The sequence below is a fragment of the Hemitrygon akajei genome, chromosome 2 (assembly GCF_048418815.1).
Source record: "Hemitrygon akajei chromosome 2, sHemAka1.3, whole genome shotgun sequence".
Taxonomy (NCBI): domain Eukaryota; kingdom Metazoa; phylum Chordata; class Chondrichthyes; order Myliobatiformes; family Dasyatidae; genus Hemitrygon; species Hemitrygon akajei.
In genome coordinates, this window is record NC_133125.1 from 16,566,583 (window position 1) to 16,587,410 (window position 20,828).

At 37.3% G+C, this 20,828-nt stretch overlaps 1 protein-coding gene across 1 annotated transcript in view; it reads right to left on the reverse strand.

Annotated features, from left to right (window-relative positions):
* Window positions 1-20,828, reverse strand: part of chd1 (chromodomain helicase DNA binding protein 1) — a 115,501-nt gene that overhangs the window by 8,697 nt on the left and 85,976 nt on the right. Inside the window, exons 22-33 of the mRNA XM_073067738.1 lie at window positions 19,604-19,699; window positions 17,366-17,533; window positions 13,487-13,644; window positions 12,588-12,629; window positions 12,312-12,439; window positions 9,359-9,497; window positions 7,480-7,630; window positions 6,615-6,734; window positions 5,118-5,255; window positions 4,209-4,469; window positions 2,881-3,012; window positions 709-887 (exon numbers count right to left, since the gene is read on the reverse strand). Of these exons, the coding sequence (XP_072923839.1) occupies window positions 709-887; window positions 2,881-3,012; window positions 4,209-4,469; window positions 5,118-5,255; window positions 6,615-6,734; window positions 7,480-7,630; window positions 9,359-9,497; window positions 12,312-12,439; window positions 12,588-12,629; window positions 13,487-13,644; window positions 17,366-17,533; window positions 19,604-19,699 (1,712 nt within the window). The remainder of the gene's footprint in view (window positions 1-708; window positions 888-2,880; window positions 3,013-4,208; window positions 4,470-5,117; window positions 5,256-6,614; window positions 6,735-7,479; window positions 7,631-9,358; window positions 9,498-12,311; window positions 12,440-12,587; window positions 12,630-13,486; window positions 13,645-17,365; window positions 17,534-19,603; window positions 19,700-20,828) is intronic.

A 20,828-nucleotide genomic window follows, 5' to 3' on the forward strand; every position in this document is an offset into this window, starting at 1 on the left:
TCATTGAGTTCAAGAACTGTGAGGTAATGTTATAGCTATACAAGATCTTAGTTAGACCCCACCCACTTGGAGTACTGTGTTCAGTTCTGGTCACCTCACTACAGAAAGGATGTGGATACTATAGAGAGCGTGCAGAGGAGATTTACAAGGATGTTGCCTGGATTGGAGAGCATGCCTTATCAGAATAGGTTGAGCAAACTTGGCTTTTCTTCTTGGAGTAATGGTGGATGAGAGGTGACCTAATAGAAATGTACAAGATGATGAAAGGCATTGATCCTGTGGTTAACCAGAGGCTTTTTCCCAGGGCTGAAATTGTTTAACACGAGGGGGCATAGTTTTAAGGGGCTTGGAAGTAGGTACAAGGGGGATGTCAGAGGTAAGATTTTCACACAGAGAGTGGTGGATGCATGGAATGAGACGGTGGTAGAGGCGTCAGATAGGATCTTTTAAGATACTCTTAGGTACATGGAACTTAGAAAAGTACAGAGGTAGGCTGTAGGGAAATTCTAGAGTAGTTTCTAGAGTAGGTTGAATGGTTGACACAACATTGTGGGCTGAGGGGCCTATAATATGCTATAGATTTCTATGTTAGGTTAGGGTTTATATAATTTGACTTAAAGGTTTATGATGCACTGTGTATCCATCTTTACCATTCCCCGTTTAGTTTTCAGATGAGAAGATGAATGAAAATGATTAAGAATTGCTTACTTTCTCCATTGTTTGATTTGTTCTGGGTTTGAATATTCTTTCAAACATTCAGTGATGTGGTCTCCTATTTTAATCAGGCACTGCCTGGTGTGTTCCAGCTGCTCCTTTTCCGAAAGGCCCTTTTCGGGCCTGTCTAACTGTTTCAGTGCGGCCTTTACAGGTCTCATTCTCTCTTTACACTGAAAAACAAAAATCATATTTATAATAAGTCATGAACTGTACCAGTGCTGGCCAAGACAATACTGTAATCTTTGTATTTATTGCACCACCAACATGATGGGGAGGTGGAGATGATACTTAAAACATTTATCTAGATGAAAACACTTGAATCATCAAGGCGTAGAAGACAATGGAAATTGGGTTCATTATGAGAACGGTGGGCCAGGGGTTTGCTTCTGTGCCTTATGAGTCTATGCTATGCCAAAGGCTACCTCTAAGGCACTTGTTCACCTCCATTCACTTTCATGTAGCAAATGTTTAGAAGGATCTGAGAGTACTGAACGGGGGTTTTGATGAGACAGCAGCCTGAAGTCGAAAACCATACCAGCTGAGAACTAGTGCTTTTCCATTTGGTAGAAAGCTTGCTGGAGTTAATTTTGATGCAAGTTCAAAAGGTCTATTTGCAATGAAGTAAACAGTGCCAAACCAAGAGGTTCAAACATAACTGAAGTCAATGATGCAGTCAGGAAAAATCTTTAAATTTTTGATTACAGAGTGGTATACCTTTATGTGTTATGCTATAACATTTTGATCAATTTTATTACAATATATGCATGTACACAAGTTATGTTGAGATGTATCTATGTGTTGCACTCTGTAAATCTTGTTTTTTTTTCCCGAATAAAAATATTGTAAAAAGAAAGAAAGGAAGAAAATGTATCCAAGAATGGCAAATTTCCATAAGGCTACAACTTGATCTAATTTTTATGGAGGTGCACACTATTATTTTCTTCCTTTCAAACAGAATAAAGAGTTGTTAGTAGTTGAAAGATATACATTAATTCAATCAGCATACTCTACATTTCTTGTTTCAGAAGTTAAATGCCTCAAATATACCTAATGATTACGCCTCCATAGCAGCCTGTGGCAACGAATTCCACAGATACGCCATCCCTTCTCTGGCTAAAGAAATTCTACCTCGCCTCCATTCTAAAAGGACCTCCCTCTATTCTGTGTTCTCTGATCTTTGACTCCACCACCATAGGTAATATCCTCTCCACATCCACTCGATTGAGGCCTTTCAACATTTGATCGGTTTAAATGAGCTCACCCATCATTCTTCTGAATTCTAGTGAGCCTTTCAATCCTAGAATCATTTTTGTGAACCTCCTTTGAACCCTCATCAATGTCAGCACATCCTTTCTTAGATAAGGGGCCCAAAACTGCATCTTCAATGATGTCCTTATGAATGCATGCAGGTGTCTAAAACCAGCAGCAATCTCCTTTGCACACTCAATTAAGATCACATCTTGTGCTTGAACGGTGTATTTTTAAAATGCTCTTAGGATTCAGCTGATGAAGGATGCATTTCCTTACCCTGAACACCAATCAGGGCTATAGAGACAATTTGATCACTTTGGCTTTGGCAACTCTTCAAGCTAGCCAAATAGCCTCTGTGCATTGGTATACACCTATAGGCGCTTGGTATTTTACAGATCTATGTGGAGGGCATTCCAGATTTTAACATCTAGCCATATAAAAAAAAGACCAACTCTCTTCCTGTCTTTCAGTTACCAATCATCTTGTTCTTTCTGTTCACTAATTCTTCCTCCAGTGTTACTCTAATACTCTTTCCATGTGCCTCACAACCTTCTGTACTATTTAGATCCCTCCATGATAATTTAACTTTCTCACTCTGACATCCCACCCGCATCATCTCCAAAAGTGATGCCGGAATGAAACCATATTAATGACATCCAGAATTGTTTTTGCAATAAATATCTATTTATATCTTTTAAAACTCATTAATTTGTCCAGTGAGCTTCAAAAACTTGCAAATATTAATATTATCATGCTCCACTAACCAATTGCAGCTACAAACAATATATTCAATCTTTAATTGTGACAGAAGTGACAAAAGCACTTCAGGGAAGAAAATTATACCAGCAGGATGCCTTCAGTTGAAGCTTAGAAATATTAAACTTTAATACAGTTAACATCACTCGTACTTACAATACTAAATGTATTCTGATCAAGTTCTTCTGTCTCTTCTGAGATTGGAACTGGATCAGTGCTTGCTGGATAATTAACTGAACCATCAGTCTTTTTAGGCCTCTCCTTCACCTCTGACTTGGCTTCAATTACCTACATCAAACAGAGTTACAAATTAGAACAGTACTGGGCCAGAGGGAAAACAAATTTCAAGGAAACTGCAGGACATTTGTCTGTTAATAGTTGTTTACTGATTATCACTGGACTTCACTGCTTTCTCCACCAAACCTGTATGTTTTTCTGTAAATTATTGTATATACACATGAATTAAGAGCAAGAGGCAGCACTTGGAGTCATTCAATTAAAATCATGCACCAATTCCTAATCCTGCTTATTCCTGGCAACACTGTCACTCATTTCTTATCTATTACCCTTGCCAAAAAAATATTCATAGATACTGCTTTCACTGCTTTTTTGAGAAGTGTACTTCAAAGGCTCAACTTAAAATTTCACTTCATCTGTTTTAAACAATCATTTTTTATTTCTAAAGAGTGATCTTTACTTCTAGATTCTGCCACAAGAAAAATATATTTTTCACATTCAGCTTTTCAAGATCTTAAGGAATTTTTCAGTCAAGCTGCCTCTTACAATTATAAGCTCTAGCAGATAAAGCCTACCCTTTGCTCATGTCACAACTAACATCCCTCATTCAAGTCACTCACACAAATTGTAAAAAAAACTCAGGCCTCACTTTTTTCTTCTTTGCATCTTGAAGCCGAAGTCTGATTTCTATCAAAGCTACGTGTCACTTCCTTTAATTCTGATAGGTATTTTTATTCTTCAAGTTAGTTTATTTTGAGAATTTGTACATGAGCATTAGGATTCTTAGATTTATAGGCAATCTGCTTTTTCAAGAAAATCTAACATTACCTTCATATTCCCCATTTTCATTGAGGTACCTCATTCTCTTCATCTCTTTAAACAATCCACCACTCACCTAATCCAACCACAGTGTATAATACTTGCACTCCATCCTGACAAAATGTTAATCTACATGGGAAACTGAGCTGCTACTAAAAAAAGGTGAACTTAAAACTTTCCAATTCATATTTGCCAATTAATAAAATACACACACTTCCACACTGTACAATAGCCACATCACCATTCTGGTGAGAGAAGCCTATATGAAGATGCAATATGATGGGATACAGATGAACAAACAAACATCAATCTATTTTTTCTGGTAGTTACTTCAAATGATTGAAATTCACAATTCAGTGTAAATCCAAGAATAAAATTCTACATGGAACTGTAACCAACACTGTATTTACTTTAAAATAATATCTTACTTTCTCTTCTTTTACTTCTTTATCTTTATAAATAGGCTCTTTATCCTTATCCTCCTTTTCTTTTAGTTCTTTCTTTGCATCTTTTTCCTTTGTTTCTTTCTTTTCTTCCTTTTCCTTTTTATCTTTTCTAGTTTCTTTTATTTCTTTTTTGATTTCTTTGTCTTCAGACTCTCTCTTGACTACAATTTCCTGTTCTTTCTCTTCAACATCTCTTTCTGTTTTCAATTTCTTTTTTGAGGGCTTTGTTCCTGCTGTATCATCCTATAAATAAAATAAAGAAAATTTAATGTCTTGAAATCAAAGTTCAAAGTATATTTATTATCAACATACATATGTCACCATGTACAACCCTGAGATTCATTTTCTTCTGGGCATAAATCTATAGAATAATAAAGGTAACAGAATCATGACCGGCCAACTAGGTTGTTCAAAAGGTATGCAAAAGACAAGAAACACAAAAAGAATAGCAATAAATAAATAACCAATAAATATCAAGAACATGAGACAAAAAGTCCTTGAAAAGTCCATTGGTTGTGGGGGGGGGGGGGGGGGGGGGGGGAGGGCAGGAGGAAGGGAGACTGAGTGACAAATTGGTGGTGCTTTAAGTCAAACAGGATAACTTTAGTTCTTCCTGAATGAAATCTGACCCTACCACAGACAAATACAGACAGGAAAAAAGAAAGCATGACTTCTTGAGGGGAAAACAAAAAATGCTGGAGCACAGGCAGCATCTGTGGAGAGGAAAGCAGATTCAATCTTTCAAGTTGAGGAAAGCAGATTCAATCTTTCAAGTTGGTTATCTATCAAAACCTTTCATCAGCCCGTGGAGTTCTGCATGGCACTGCAACACAAATCTAGCTAATAATTTTCCAGTTTACCATAATCCATTGGCAACATCTGACTCCATACCTTGATCTCTCCTTCCTCATCTGAGCTTTTGACTGAAGGTGGTGGTGGTGATGATGAATCACTTTTAACGTCTTCTACTTTCACAATTTTCACTGCTTTGCTTCGTTTATTCCTTGGCTTTCTTTTTCTTGAATTGGCCTTTATGAAACAGAGTGTAAAACCAGTGTGAAAATGGAATTCAATGCAGATCTCTAAGTTGCATATTGAATCAATTAGAATGCCTACCACCATTATTTCACAAAGATTGAATGAATTAAATGCAGCAGAATTACCATTAAGATAAATTCCATATTTAAACTTTTGAAATCATTTCTATGGAGTCCGGCTGTGGAATAGCTACCATTTCTTGCAGAAGAATTATAATAATAGTCAGAGCACTACAGCACAGAATCAGGCTTTTCAGCCTATCTAGTACTCTAGCAAACACGAGGAAATCTGCAGATGCTGGAAATTCAAACAACACACACAAAATGCTGGTAGAACACAGCAGGCTAGGCAGCATCTATAAGGAGAAGCGCTGTCGACGTCTCGGCCCGAAACGTCGACAGCGCTTCTCCCTACAGATGCTGCCTAGCCTGCTGTGTTCTACTAGCATTTTGTGTGTGTTATCTAGTACTCAAGCTGGCCCCATTGACCTGCAGCTGAACCATTGCTCTCCAAACCCCCCTCATCCATGTACTTATCCAAACATCTTAAATGTTGAAATTAAACCCATATCCACCCCTCCCACTGGCAGCTTGTTCCACACTCTCACCATCCACTTAAATCAAGATCCTCCTCATATTCCCTTTAAACATTCCACCTTTCACCCAGCTTCCACTGAAAAAGCTTGCTGGAATTTACCCTATCTATACCACTCAATTTTATATAGTATCGCTATCAAATCTCCCCATTCTCCTACACTCCAGGGAATAAAGTCCTAACATATTCAAACTTTGTTTATAACACAGGTCCCCAAGTCCTGGCAAAAGCCTTGTAAATTTTCTCTGCACTCATCAATCTTAATATCATCTTTTCTGTAGATAGGTGACCAGAAATGCACAAACTACTCCAAATTAGGCCTCACAAACAACTTCAACATTTCAACATAACATCCCAACTCCTGTTCTCAATATTTTTGATTTATGAAGGCAAATGTGCCAAAAGCTCTCTTAATGACCCTCTACATAATCTTCTGGTCTTTTCCCTTTTCAGAGATGTTTGTTGTGCAACATTACCCTTCTGTACTGCATTAAAAGTTGACTTGTAAACTCATGTCAAAATATGTAACATTATTCTTTTAAAGTCCTAGAATTATTTGACTAATGCACTGTAGCAGCATAACGATGCAAGTTTACTGAGAATAACTCATTAGGGATAGGCAATAAATGTTTTCTAGCCTGTATCTCTCATGTGCTTAGAACAAATACAAACTTTTATTAGTATTCACTGGACCCACAGAAATAGATTCAGCATGCAGAAGACTTGAAACAGAAAATATTGTATTGCAATGTGTACCTCAGCAAGCCTTTGTGCCTCCTTTCTGGCCAGATCTTTACTTAATAGTTTGATGAGGTAGTCAGCTCTGGTCTGCAATTGTTTGGCCTGCGGCTTCTTATCTGGATCATCAGGCAAAATCTAAAGACAAGAACATAAACAATTAACAAAGGCACACTAAAAACATTTTCATCACAGAAAATACCAGACCAAGTCATGTACAATTAGAATATCATTCCATTTGTGGAACTAACTGAAATTAAAATTCTATTTCAAATCAATTAAGTTTGTCTCAAAATCTCACTTGTTTCGGTACAACTGACAATTTTTCTTTATTTTCTTGCTACTTATTTCAGATAACCTTTAAGATACTGGTCTTTTATTTTGTAGAACTGCTTTTCTCGCCACTGCCTGTAAGGAGTTTGTAAGTTCTCCCCATGAGCACATGGGTTTCCTCTGGTTTCCTCCCACAATCCAAAGTCATGTCAGTGGTAGATTAATTGGTCTATGTAAATTGTCCCGAGATTAGGGCGAATTTTTGATTTATAGAACTGGATAAAAATATACATTACAGATTCACATTTTGAAATGTAATTTGGCTAGGATGTATTAAATATCCACGATTGCAACATTCTGTTAAACCTTCAATGCTTAAAGAACATACAAGTTTTGTATTAATTTATAATTACTGGGAAATATATTTCTATGTAACAAGAATGCCAAATTATTTTGATATTTCATATATAGTGTGTTTGTATCACACAATCTAATTGATGAACAATACATTTTTACATTGTGAAGGGTCACGGATCTGAAATATCAACCATTCTTCAACCTGACCTGGTGAATATCCATACCATTTTTTATTTGAAGAGCATTCTTGTACCTTGTGCGTTAAACTGAGGTCAGGGTCCATTTTAATCATCTCCCAGCTGCCATATCCATATTCATAGATGCCTATTAAAAGATTGGAGTCATCTTCTTTGTTCCACTCCACATCAAAATGAGCAGCTTTAGTATGGCATGGGATGGTATACCTGTGGTAGCAACATATTATATTTAAAAGCAATACGTTTAAAGACCGTACTGAAGTCCCACTACGGAAGACTGAAAAGCTAACCACATTCGAATTAAACAATTACAAAGATTGTTTACAAAAAATGTTCTCTGTACAGTACCAAACTTTTAAATTGTAAAAAGCAACAGGTCTGTTTATCAAAAGCTAGAAACAATTTTTTCGTGAGCGTGGATTGTGACGAAGGACTTTTCAGTCTTTTCAACGCAATATACTAATTATAACAGATATTTCAAACTTCTTTTGCAACACATTCATTTTCCTGTGTGCATCTTGAGAAAAGTGCTGAATCTTTTCTCAAACACATAACTACACTGTCATTGCTAACATGTCTAGAAATTAATTTTAATCCACAGTAAAGCAGTGATGGAGGACAGAAACATTAACACTTTGTATCTTTCTTACTTAATATGTAAGGCAACTGCATGAAGGTTTTTCAGAGAATATTTTGGTGGTATGTAAAGCTACACTGCCCATGTGTTTATGGTGGTCCTTCAATTTGATAGCCCATACAATTCAAAATAAAGTGCATATTCGATGCAAATATGTTTAGAAGTACTGGCTGAGGAAGTCTTAGTGACTAGAAAACTGTATACTCCTGGAGTTCTACAGAGAATAATGTTAGTCCCTTGTGATTACGGTATATAGCAATGATTTGGATACAAGTGAAGTGGCTTTCAGCAAGTTTCCAGAGGACACTTAAATTCTTTGTGTTATTGGAATCCAATACAGTAAAGAATGAGTAGATGCATTTTGGAAAGGCAAATATGTCAAAATTATATATTAAGAGCAAGCATATCATACAGCTAGGGGAGCAGAGGGATCATGGAGTACATGCTCTGAGGCTAGAGATATAAAATTAAGCTAGTTAGTAAGGTACAAGAAATATTTACCTTTATTTGTTTGAGGAACAAAAGTGCAGAGAAGGTCTGCAGTCAATGTTAGGGATGGAGAACATTAGGAAAGATTGACTATGTTAAAGTACCTTGCTTTGGAAGAAAGGAAACTGAAGGGAGATTTAATAAAGATGTCAAAAATTATGAGACATAATTGAGCTGAACAGGATGGACCAATTTCCAGTACACATCCAAAATTGAAGAAAATTGGTTAAATGATTGGAGGAGAGCAAAGGAAAATATCTACATCCAACAAGCAGTGCAAGGTCCGGAATACAGTAATTACTAGAATGGCAGGTAAAGTATAAATCTGCAATGTGTTTTAAAAAAAAACCTGACTAAGCATCAAGTTTACAATGTAAGGGGCTTTGAGCAAAGAGCTACATTATGGAAACAGACAAGAGGTAATGGAAAAGTCTTTCATAAGGGTACAAGGGACAAAATGACCTCCTTTGAGCTGTAACTTCCTTTGAGTCTGAGATCTTTAAAGCTTCCTCTACTGATAGTGATACTGAAATATTAATACAATGAAACCAATATCTATCATTCCTTTTAAGTAGTTAATGGAGTTGACACCAAATCATGAAATAATCCAAACAGCCAGCAACAACCTTTTTTTTAAATCAACTTTTCCTCAAGGTATTACCAACCACAGCATACTAACGCATTGTCTAGGGATCTATTTTGTAAGCTTCAATATCTGATGTATATCAAAGCTGCTTAGGAACATGAAGCATACACAATAAAGACAATAAAAGTTATTTAAGTCATGGATTAAATAATAAAATTCTTACTTCTTCCTATCCTCCGGATCTGGTGGAATGGATTTGTGCAAAGGTGCAAGCTCCTCTTCATGTGCAATGACGAGTTTAGCATTCACCTGAACACCTGAGATGCGGAACGTAGGACCTTTCACTTTACCACGCCTGGCAGCTGGTGCAAAATCAAAATTTCAGATGTTGTAAAGGCAAATATAGCAAACCAAGTGGTTACCTCATTTGTTAAATCAGATGGAAAAGAACACAGAACAGTACAGCACAGGGTCTTCGGCCTATAATGTTGTCAACCCTTTAACCTACTTCAAGATCGATCTAACCCTTCTCTCCCACATTACCATCCATTTTTCTTTCATCCATGTGCCAATCTTAAATTACCTTAATGTGTCTGCCTCCACTACCACCCTCCTCAGTACATTCTATACACTTGCCACTCAGTGTGTAAAACAACTACCTTTGACATTCAAACGAACAGAGAGAAAAAAACCCGAGAAATATCAGGAATTCTTCACGAAGCACAGCTGGGTTGTACATATACACAATGTTTACTGAACATCAGGAGTTCTCTGTTAATGAGTTAGGCGGTACTTCTTACCAACAGGATGCAGGAGAAGCCCATATCCAGAGCTCTCCAAACTACTACAAAACTGTCTTTCCATTTCACATTTTGCAAAACTAACTTCCTATTAATTTGAGGAACTTGCACTGGACTTTACTGGAAAAGGTAAAAGTCCATTGAAAAATGCGAAAAATAAAATTTAGGTAAGAATTAAGCCCAAAGCAGCATTGAATTAAAGTTTAAAAAAAAACAAGGTTAAAATACTATACAACATTTGTGCGTATATCATGTAGAGAAAGGGAGCTCAGTGAGCAATAATTAGTATGTATCCAGTAACCATTTTTCCTCAACCGCAGTGCTCCCAATAATAATGAGGAAGATTAATTTGTATAAAGTATCTTTCATAAAACTCAATATTTCTAAAGGTTTTTATAACTAACAAAATACTTTTGGAAGAGCAGTTGCTATCTCTATTTGGTAATCAAGGCAGCAAAGCACTTACAGCATTGTGACAAAAGCAAATAAACATGCTTCATCAATGTTAGTCGAGGATTCAGAGAAAAATATAACCAAAACATCAGAGATAACTTTCTTTCTGTTCTTTAAATCAAGTCAGCTTTACGTCATACAGGGCACATACAAAAAAAGCAGAGGGTACTCCCTTATAACTACAGAGGTGCTAGAAAGTTTATGAATCCTTTAGAATTCCATTTCTGAAAAAATTCGACCTAAAATGTGATCAGATCTTCACACAAGTCCTAAAACTAGAATAAGAGAACCCAATTAAATAAATACCACAAAATCATTATATTTCTTATTTGAGAAAAATGATCCAATATTGTACTTATTGGAAAATTATGTGAGCCTTTGCTTTCAGAAACTGGTATAACCCCCTTGTACAGTAATAAATTCAACTAACGTTTTTGATAACTGTTAATCAGTCCTGCACATCAACTTGGAGGAATTTGGGCCACTTCTCCTTACAAAACTGCTTCAATTCTGGGACGTTGGTGGGCTTCCTTGCATGAACTGCTTGCTTCAGGTCCTTTCACAATACTTCTGTAGAGTTATGATCAGGACTTCGACTTGGCAATTCAAAAACATGACATTTCTTCTGCTTTAACCATTCTTTGGTAGGGCCATTGGTATGATTTGCGTGTTTAGGGCCATTATCTTGCTGCATGACCCACTTTCTGAGTTTCAGTTCATGGATGGGTACCCTGACATTCTCCTGTAGAATTTGCTGGTATAATACAGAATTCGTCATTCCATCATTGATGGCAAGCTGCCTTGGTCCCAAGTCAGCAAAGCAGACCCAAACCATGACACTGCCACTACCATGTGTTACAGATAGGACGAGGTTCTTGTGCTGGAATGCTGTGTTTGCTTTTCACCAAACATAATGCTTCTCATTCATATCAAGAAGGTCTATTTTAGACTCGTCCACTCCACAGAACAGAACATTTTTCTAATAGCCTTCTGGCTTATCCACGTGGTCTTTAGCAAGCTTTACACAGGCAGCAATGTTCTTCATAGAGATAGTGGTTTTCTCCTTGCAATACTGCCATGCACACCACTGTTGTTCAGTGTTTGCCTGATGTTAGGCTCATGAAAACTGACAATAGCCAATGCAAGAGAGGCCTGTAGCTCCTTAGATGTTACCCTGGGGTTCTTTGTGACTTCCTGGAACATTTAACGCCTTGCTCTTGGGAGTGATTTTTGGTAGTCAACCACTCCTGGCTGAAGTTCCTCCATTTGTACACCATCTGCCTGACCTGGACTGGTGGGGCCCAAACTCTTTTGAAATGGTCTTGTCTCCTTTTCCAGCCTGGTGATCATCAATAACATTTTTTTCCCCCTGAGGTCCTCAGAAATCTCCGTTGATCAAGGTATGGTACACTTCCAAAAACCTGTGTGGTGAAGATTAGATTCTGAAAGTGAAGACCCAGGTTTATGTTCTTCACATAGGGCAGGGCCTCCCACACTCAAACCTGATTGTCATCTCATTGATTGAAACATCTGACTCCAATTTCCCCTTTAAACAAACTGTGATCCTAGAGGTTCACATACGTTTTCCAACAAATACATGTAATATTGGATAATTCTTCTGAATAAATAAATGAAGTGTATTTTTTTCTGTGTTCTATATTTAATTGGGTTCTCTCTATCTAGTTTAAGGACTTGTGTGAAGATCTGATCACATTTTAGGTCATATTTAAGCAGAAATACAGAAAATCCTAAAGGGTTCAAAAACTTTCTAGTGCCACTGTATGTCAAATGCTAACTGAACTTCTGAACTAGTTTTACAGCGAGACTTAAACCCATGATCATTTAACTCAAATCCACAGCAGAGTTTGCTATAATGGTTCACGATCCTACTCACATAAGTTGGAAAATAGGAAATGTATGTACCTGTCTTCTCCTGCCCAGTGGACTCTCGTAGAGCCTTAATACAACCATTATGCACCATCTCTCCCAATCGCCTGAGGTCGACTTCTGACTTATCCACTAGTTCAGCATCACGAGCAATTGCTTCCAATCTATGGCAAAGGATCCAATATGTTAAAAACAATAGTTTTAACAATATTTTACCAATACTCTACTAGTCGAAGTGAGCAACACATTTCAAATATAAACATGGTTTAACTATATTTTCTAGTTTAAATTGAACACTAACTGGTAGCATACCTATCCAGAGGTCCACCAAACTTCTTGTAACTCTTGATAAACCTAACAAATACAAAACAGCATTTACTAAACTGACAGTGCATTAAAAGTGAACCAGTGTTTAACCATCAACATTTCAAAAAACCAAATGGGTACAAAACACTTCTTAAACTGTGATTCATGTGATGCTATTGCATATAATCGTAGCTCACACACAATGTCATTACCATTCAAGGTATGAAGAATTTAATTCAAATGTGCTTATACAAGCCTTCACAATCCAATTTTGAGTTGCAGGTGTACTGAAGCAGTGATTTTTCAACATTCACTCACTAATTTATATTTGTTTTAGTTTTTTAAAGTTTTATTTTAGAGATACAGAACAGTAACGGGTCCTACCAGTGCAATGAGCTTATGGCACCGAATTACACCCATGTGATCAATTAACCTACTAACCCATATTTCTTTGGAATGTGGGAGGAAACTGGAGCACCCAAAGGAAAACCATGAGTAGAACGTACAAACTCCTTACAGACACTGGCAGAATTGAACTCGGGTCACTGGCGCTGAAATAGCATACGCTAGTTGTCATTTCTCAATGCAATATCTGTTATAGGAAAATTTTCCCTTTAGTCCAAAATAACATAGCCAAAAGCCTGGAATATTCAGTATTTAATTATTGGTTCAGGAAGAAAAAAAAATCAGATGTTCTTTTATTTTTCAGGTTATTTAGATCATACATCCTTTAACAAAATGAGATGCTGCACACACAACAAATCATTTATTGTACATTAAATATAGATGTTTACTTGAGCAAGCCTCCAAACCATAAATATTTCATTACGAAATCTTTGGAGTTTTGTGGTTACAAGTAAACATTTTTATTGTGCTGACCAGTCTGATCTATACTTAAAGCATACCTTCGAATCTCAGCATCACTAAACCCTTTAATATTTTCACGAGGAATTGTCCGAGGTCTTCCACGTTTTTTAGGTCGCTTCCCTTCAGAAATTGAGTCACTGTCAGACTCTGAAGACCGTCTTCTTCTTCGCCTTCCTTCACTTCCATTAAAGCTTATCTGAAGTAGAAAAAACAGCACAAATAAAATTCAAAAACACAAGAGACTCTGCAGCTGCTGGAAATCCAGATCAACACACACAAAATGCTGGAGGAAATCAGCAGGTCAAGCAACATCCATGGAAGTGAACAGTCAACATTTTGGGCTGAGACCCTTCTTATGGACTGCAAAGGAAGGGAGAAGGTGACAGAATAAAAAGGTGGGGGAGGAGAAGAGTAGCTAGGTGATAGACAAAGACAGATGGGTGGGAAAGATAAAGGGCTGGAGAGGAATGAATCTGTAATAGAGTCTATAGGACAAAGGAAAGGAGGAGAGAAGCCAAGGAGATAGGAAGGTGGGAAGAGGTAAGAGGCCAGAGTGGGGAATAGAAGACAGAAGGGTAAGGAATTATTTTTTTTTAAACCAGAAGAAGAAACTGATGTTCATGCCATCAGGTTGGACGCTACCTAGACGGAATATGAACCATTGCTCCTCCAGCCACATCACAGACTGACATGTCAGAACAGGAATAATATTAGGAATTAAAATGTTTGGCCACTGGGAAATTCTGTTTTCGGCGGATGGAGCAGAGGTGCTCGACCCAATTTCTCACCAATGTAGAAGAAGCCGCATCAGGAGCACCAGGTACAAAAGGTGACCCCCAACTGATTCCTATGTGGTGTGGCCTCACCTGCAAGGACACTTTGAGACCTTAAATGGAGGCGAGGGAGGAGGTACATCAAGAGGTACAGCATTCTATCACTTGTATGGATATGCGGCCAGAGGGAGATTAGTTTGGAGGGACGAATGGACAAGGGAATCACGGAGGGAATGATCCCTGAAGAAAGCAGTGACTGGGGGGGGGGGGGTGGGAGAAGGTAAAGATGTGTTTGGTGATAGGATCCCATTGAAGATGGCAGAAGTTGCAGAGAAAGATGTGCTGGATGTGAAGGCACATGGGATGGTAAGTGAGGACAAGAGGAATTCTTGATAAAATTAAATGTTTTATGCAACTTTACTAAATATGAATAATAAATTGCAGCACTGAAAATATGCAGCATGTAGCAGCATTCATAATACAACATTAGCATTGTTTTCCACTTTACAAATAAGCCACAGGGAACGTCTTGTTTATGACTGTATGAATTATTGATGAAAGGAATGAAAATTGCAGTGCATTATATGTCCCTGCAATACACTTTTCAGATCTAAGATCACTAATGTGGTGTAATCATAAAGTTTCATTTTTGAAAACTTACTGTATTGAGAAGATGTTCTTACAAAAAATTAGTACATATATAAAAGGTATACATTGGTTACATACCAGTTCAGATGATTCAATTCTATTACATCACATCACCCTGATCAGTTTTACCTATCTGCCACTGTTCTTGGGAAATGGTGCCATCTAGTGGTAGAAAAATAGTCACCACAAGCTAAATGTGTACAGAAAATCATCAATTTTAAGGGAACCTTTGGAGACAGAGTCGACTACTTAATTTCTCAAACCTCTTCAAATGCTACTGAGAACATGACTGATCTATGACCCGACTTGAAAAAGCCACCTTTACCTCAAAGTGCACCTATTTCCTCTCTTCCACTTTTTCTTGTGTCTGAAAACTATTTCTTTTAAGAGCATTCATGTTCCAAAGACAAATGTTTAACCATCTTATTACAGCTGCCTGAGCTGCAGAATATTTCCAGCATTTTCTGTTTCTTTTCCCCAAGAAATGGCATCACACTCTTGCAGTAGGTATGTTAAACAGCAACACTGGATTTACATCTTAACCATCACGGCTATTTTAACAAGCAGTTTATTCTGATAAACTTTGGGTTGAAGTTGGCATCAAATTGGGAGCATCGGCATTCCTGAGTAAGGTTCCAACAAAGCACTTCAAAAGAATGGGTAAGTTGTGAAGAATTTCAAATTATCTAGTATTAGCTAGTTTCCCACTGGGTTATCTTTTCTTTCACTGCAGTTTTGTGTTTTTTTTGATGATGTAAAGCCAGTGACTGCAAATGCTCAAATACAAGCTTGTCATTCAACCGTATATACATATATCACCCAATGAAAATTCCTCTGGAACAAAGTGCACAAACAACATATATAACACAAAGTAATAATTACCATAAATTAAATGAAATATATTTCACAAGACTGTCACTTAACCCTTCGAGAAAGGAAAAACACAGGGAAACAGTCACTTGGAGATTTATAAAAAATGGAAGTAAATGGAGAATAGATTTTAAAAAAACAATTTTGTTCAATTAATTTGAATTTCATGATGAGGGAGGAGGTTTTTCATGAGAAGGTTCAAAGGGTGAAAGTTGTAGAAAAAAATAGTATAGCACAGTACAAAGACTTCAGCCCACAATGTTGTGCCAACATTTTCACCAACTTCACAATCAAACCCTTCCCTACCACACGGCCCTCCAATTTTTCTTTCATCTATGCACGTCTCAGATACTAAGTGTCTCTTAAATGTCACTAATATGTCTGCCTCTACCACCACCCCTGACAAGGCATTTCACACACATACCACTGTACAAAAAAACCTACACCTGACAGCCCCTCCTATACATTCCTCCAATCACTAAAATGTTCAAAAAAGTAACATATTTTATGCTTGCTAAAAAAATTTAAGACTGTATGAAAGGGGCAGTGAGGCACAAGTAAAAGAAAGCTGACGAAAAGAGACAGTAGAAGTGACAGTTGCTTTCCCACACAGTTGCATACAAGTGTGTCAGCCAGGGTTATTGTTAAGCCCATTCCTCTTTATGATGCGCACAGCCCAGATGATGTATACAGGGCATAATTTTGAAGTCTCAGGTATGAACCACAGAAACATCAATGGTGAGCAGGATAGTAACGCAGACTTAAAATAGGTGGGCAAACTACAGATGAAATTTGGAAGTGCTACAGTAAAGAATGACCATGGCTTGAAGGAGTACACAGAAGACTTACCAGATTGATATCATGATTAAAGGCACATTATGTGAAGAGATTACAGAAATTAACACTTCTCCATGATTCAGAAGTAGTATCACATTTGATACAGTAAATAAATGTTCCCAGTGTTTCATGAGTTGGTAGAGATTACAGGTTTACGGTAAATTACAAAAGAACAAGAGACAACAAGAGAAAAAATAAATTACACTTTTTACAATTCTTGAAAGAACTGCCTGGAAGTATGCTACTAGCAAATTCAATAATATTCAAGAGCATTAAATAAACATGAATATTTATATATGAATAAATGTCTGTAGGTCTATAAAAATGGAACAGGGGAATGGGACTAATTAGAAAAGCTCACTGAAGAGATGCAATTGATTTCCTTCTGCGTCATACCATTATACAATTCTATGCAGGATTGGTCCAGTTAAGAATGAAAATGACAGCCTATTAAATTAAACCAAGAACATTTACTGACATTTCTGCACCCAAAGATCCTTTGGATGAGTAAGTGAGATAAGCCGTTGAAAATGCTTTATTAGTTATATCTACACTCACTTCACTCCAAGGTGGAAAACCTGTTAGTCTATGTAATGTTTACATATGATATTCTTCCATCTTTCAGAAGAGATTAGGCACCGAGCATTATGCACATCATGTAACCAACAGGATAACAATAAATTACTTAGCCTCTTGTTTACAATCTTAAATAGTCAACCTTGTGGGATATAATGTGCTATGAACAGTTTTATTTCTTTTATTACATTAGAAATTTAAATTGAAATATACCTGTTTGGCACAATTGCGCATTCGAGGAAGCAAGTAGATCTCTTCAAGCTCTTTCTGCCTTTCTTCTTCCTCCATTCTTCTTCGCTGTGCTTCTGGAATGATGTCATCCCAGTCCCTGTTATTGCGCTGAGGCTCAAGGTCGTCATCCATTGTTGAAAAGTTTGCCACCTATGGTGAGAAAAGTAATCTTCAGACAACCTTGTACAAGAGCATAAAAGAATTAAAAATAAGCCAGAGGGGGGGTGGTGGTAAGATAACAGTAACTGTTGATGGCAACACACAAAATGCTGGAGGAATTCAGCAAGTCAGGCAGCATCTGTAGAGAGGAATATGGTGTCAACATTTCAGGCTCAGACCCTTCATCAAGACTAGAAAAGGGAACGACTAAGTAGAATAAGAAGGTGGGGGGAAAGAAAAGAGTACAAGCTGGCTGGTGAAAAGTGAGCTGGAAGGTAATAAGTGAAAGAGGTAAAGGGCTGAAGAAGGAATCTGATATTAGAGGAGGGTGGACCATGGGAGAAAGCTAAGGAGGAGGGGCATCAGAGGTAGGTACTAGGCAGGTGAGAAGGGGCAAGATGGGGGCCAGAATGGGGAATGAGAAAAGAGAGAACGAGAGAGGGCCAGCTGAGGAAGTGTGGTCAAAGCTTGTTATATGTAACCCATCAGGTTAAAGTAGATTTAAATAGATGAAAGAAGACAGGGAAGAGGAGGTGGCAAAAAATCTGGAACTGTGAGTACAAAACAGGATAGTTTCATCAAATATGAAATACAAGAAAATAGTGGAAATGACCACCAGCAACTGTGTAAATCAGGGGTTTCACAACCTTTTTTATGCCATGGACCAATACCATTAAGCAAGGGGTCCACGGACACCTGGTTGGGAACCCCTGGAATAGAAAAGTGAAATGGCACTGGTTGACGACTTTGCATTAAAACTGCCCAATACTAATACAAATTAGAAAGACTGGTCATTTGAATTTGTTTAATCCAATTAAAAGTCTCAAGGGCTGCAACGTACTTAGTCAGAAGATTCAAGATTATTTATTGTCATAAAAGTGTAAAGGAGAATGAAACGATTGTTACTCTAGATCCAATGCAGCATTAAAAAAAAGCATAAGACTGTTGCCGAAACTTATATTGGGCTTTACTGAACTCATGCAAGAGAAGTGTGTGTGAATGGAACGGTGAATGTAATACGCAAGTGAGAGTTCAGTCACCTGTATATCTTTTCTGTAAATTGGTCCGCATTTTGGATTTAGTTTCTCCAAAGTAGAGGATATTGCACTGTAGCAGGAAATGCATTAATTACATTTGAGGAATCAGAAGCAAACTGTTATTTCACCCGGAAGGAGTGTTTTGGTCCTTGGCTAGAGAAACTGTGCAAAAGGTGTTGCAAATCCTATTGTTGCATGGGGCTGGTCCCTAATGGCTATTTTTTTAAAAAAGTGAACCACGGAGGCATAGTCTTTGTGACTGCTGAGAATGGAGGGGATTGTGTATCTGGTACAGGCATCAAGTTAAAAGATAGTGGAAGCTTTGGAGTGCTCCCTGCTTAATGCTCCATGGAGGCACATTAGAGTCCTGAAGGCTTCAATATTAAGTTCAATTATTTCAGTTAACTAGCACTTTTCAGCTCATAGAATTAGTTATTTCCAGAATTCCCTTTTAGTTCACATTTCCATCAACAGTGCTTCAAATATGATGGTTTCAGCAACATTTACTTCTCCTGTTCTCATTTATCTTTCATCCCTTCTGTGATTGAACTTTCTCTCAGTTGGCATGAATACCATTTGCATTAGTCTCTGTTGGTCTACGCTCAATCACAGATATTCTTTTTGCTTTCTCTATCCTTCCCATCTCTGTACAACTGAAAACTTGTTTTGATTTCCAACATGTTCTTGTTCTCATGGAAGGTCATTGACCCAAAACATTTACTCCATTACTCTCTCCAGTGATGTTGCCTGACCTGCTGAGTATTTTCAACATCTGCTGTTTTTATTTCAGATGTTCAACATATGCAGAGTTTGCTTGTTAAAAGTAGTAAATCCTGCCTAAATATTTTGCAGTTAATTAGATTTATAATACTCAGTTATACCTGGTAGGAAATGACAAAGTAATTCTTGCTTTACTGTTTTGGTCGGGTGATTTCATTTCATGAATAAATCTCTGTCAGAAAGGTACTAAATAAATTTCAAAATGCACAGGTCAGCAAATGTAATAATAAAAGCTCTTCAGTACCTTGAACTGGGATAGCAGCTCCTCCCCAACAGTGGTAGGTCCCGGTTCATTCTCATGGGTTTCAGCACGACAAAGGATTTCATCAATATCCATTTCCTGCAATTAAAATTTGCCTATTATTGTTTACAATGTGTTCATTCTGTATATTCTATTTCATTAATATGTCCTTAACTTTAAAAAAAGGACTGGTGTTTTCCCAATGTATATGACAAATAAACTCTTCTTGGGCTTCCATCCAGTACAGGGTATCGATTGTAACTGACGTTTCAATGACAAATTCTGCCATCTTCATCAGGGATGATGCTGGTCATGTATGTATACCCCAGTCATCCATCCCTCCCAATTGGTTAGTCATCATCCAATCAAGTTCCTACTGTACCACCTTGTTTACAATTGAAATCCAGTCATCCCTGATGAAAGATGACAAGAGTTTGCCATTGAAACATTACCTGTACCTGCCTATAAACCCAAGAGTGTATATGTCCTTAACCACCTTGAGACATTAACCTTCATTCAATATCCCTACAAATCTTACAACGAAAATACTGAGGCAATTAAAACAGCTTTAAGATACTGGAGAGGAAACAAGTATGATTCCAATGAAATCTAAAATAATTCCTTAAACTTCTGCTCAATTTTACCTCAAATAAATAAAGTAAGAATCTAGCCATAGTTTGAAATTTGAGCCAGACTTTCTTCTACATTGATTTAACTACAAGCATTTACCTTCCCACTGCATGTGGATAAGAATTTAATGCTCAAGGAAACTTACAAGCCTCAAGAACTGGTAAGAGGAGATAAATTTTCTGGTAAGTGGGTTTATTAGTTACAAGTTACTTGATCATTTATCTACAAGGTTCAACATTGCCAGTCTTCCAAAAGCATCGAATCCAAATGTACTGCTCTAGTAACATATGCCTCATCAGATCAACAAATGTCAATCACAAACTTCAAGACTCTGCTTTAAACAGACCTCTTATGAATATCTTCCTCTCATACTACTGAAATCTACCACTGATGTCTGTAAATATCTTGAATAAATGCCTTTAATCCAAATCTTCATTCACTGGCAACTATGCATTGCAAATATTTTATTGGAAGTCCAACACCTTTTACATCAAGCACATGGCAAAATTCATTATTGTCCAAGTCTGGTATCTAAATTTCCTGCACCTGGAAAACTTTTCTTAAAAGGAGAATGGTCTCACTGCAATGGTCACAAGCG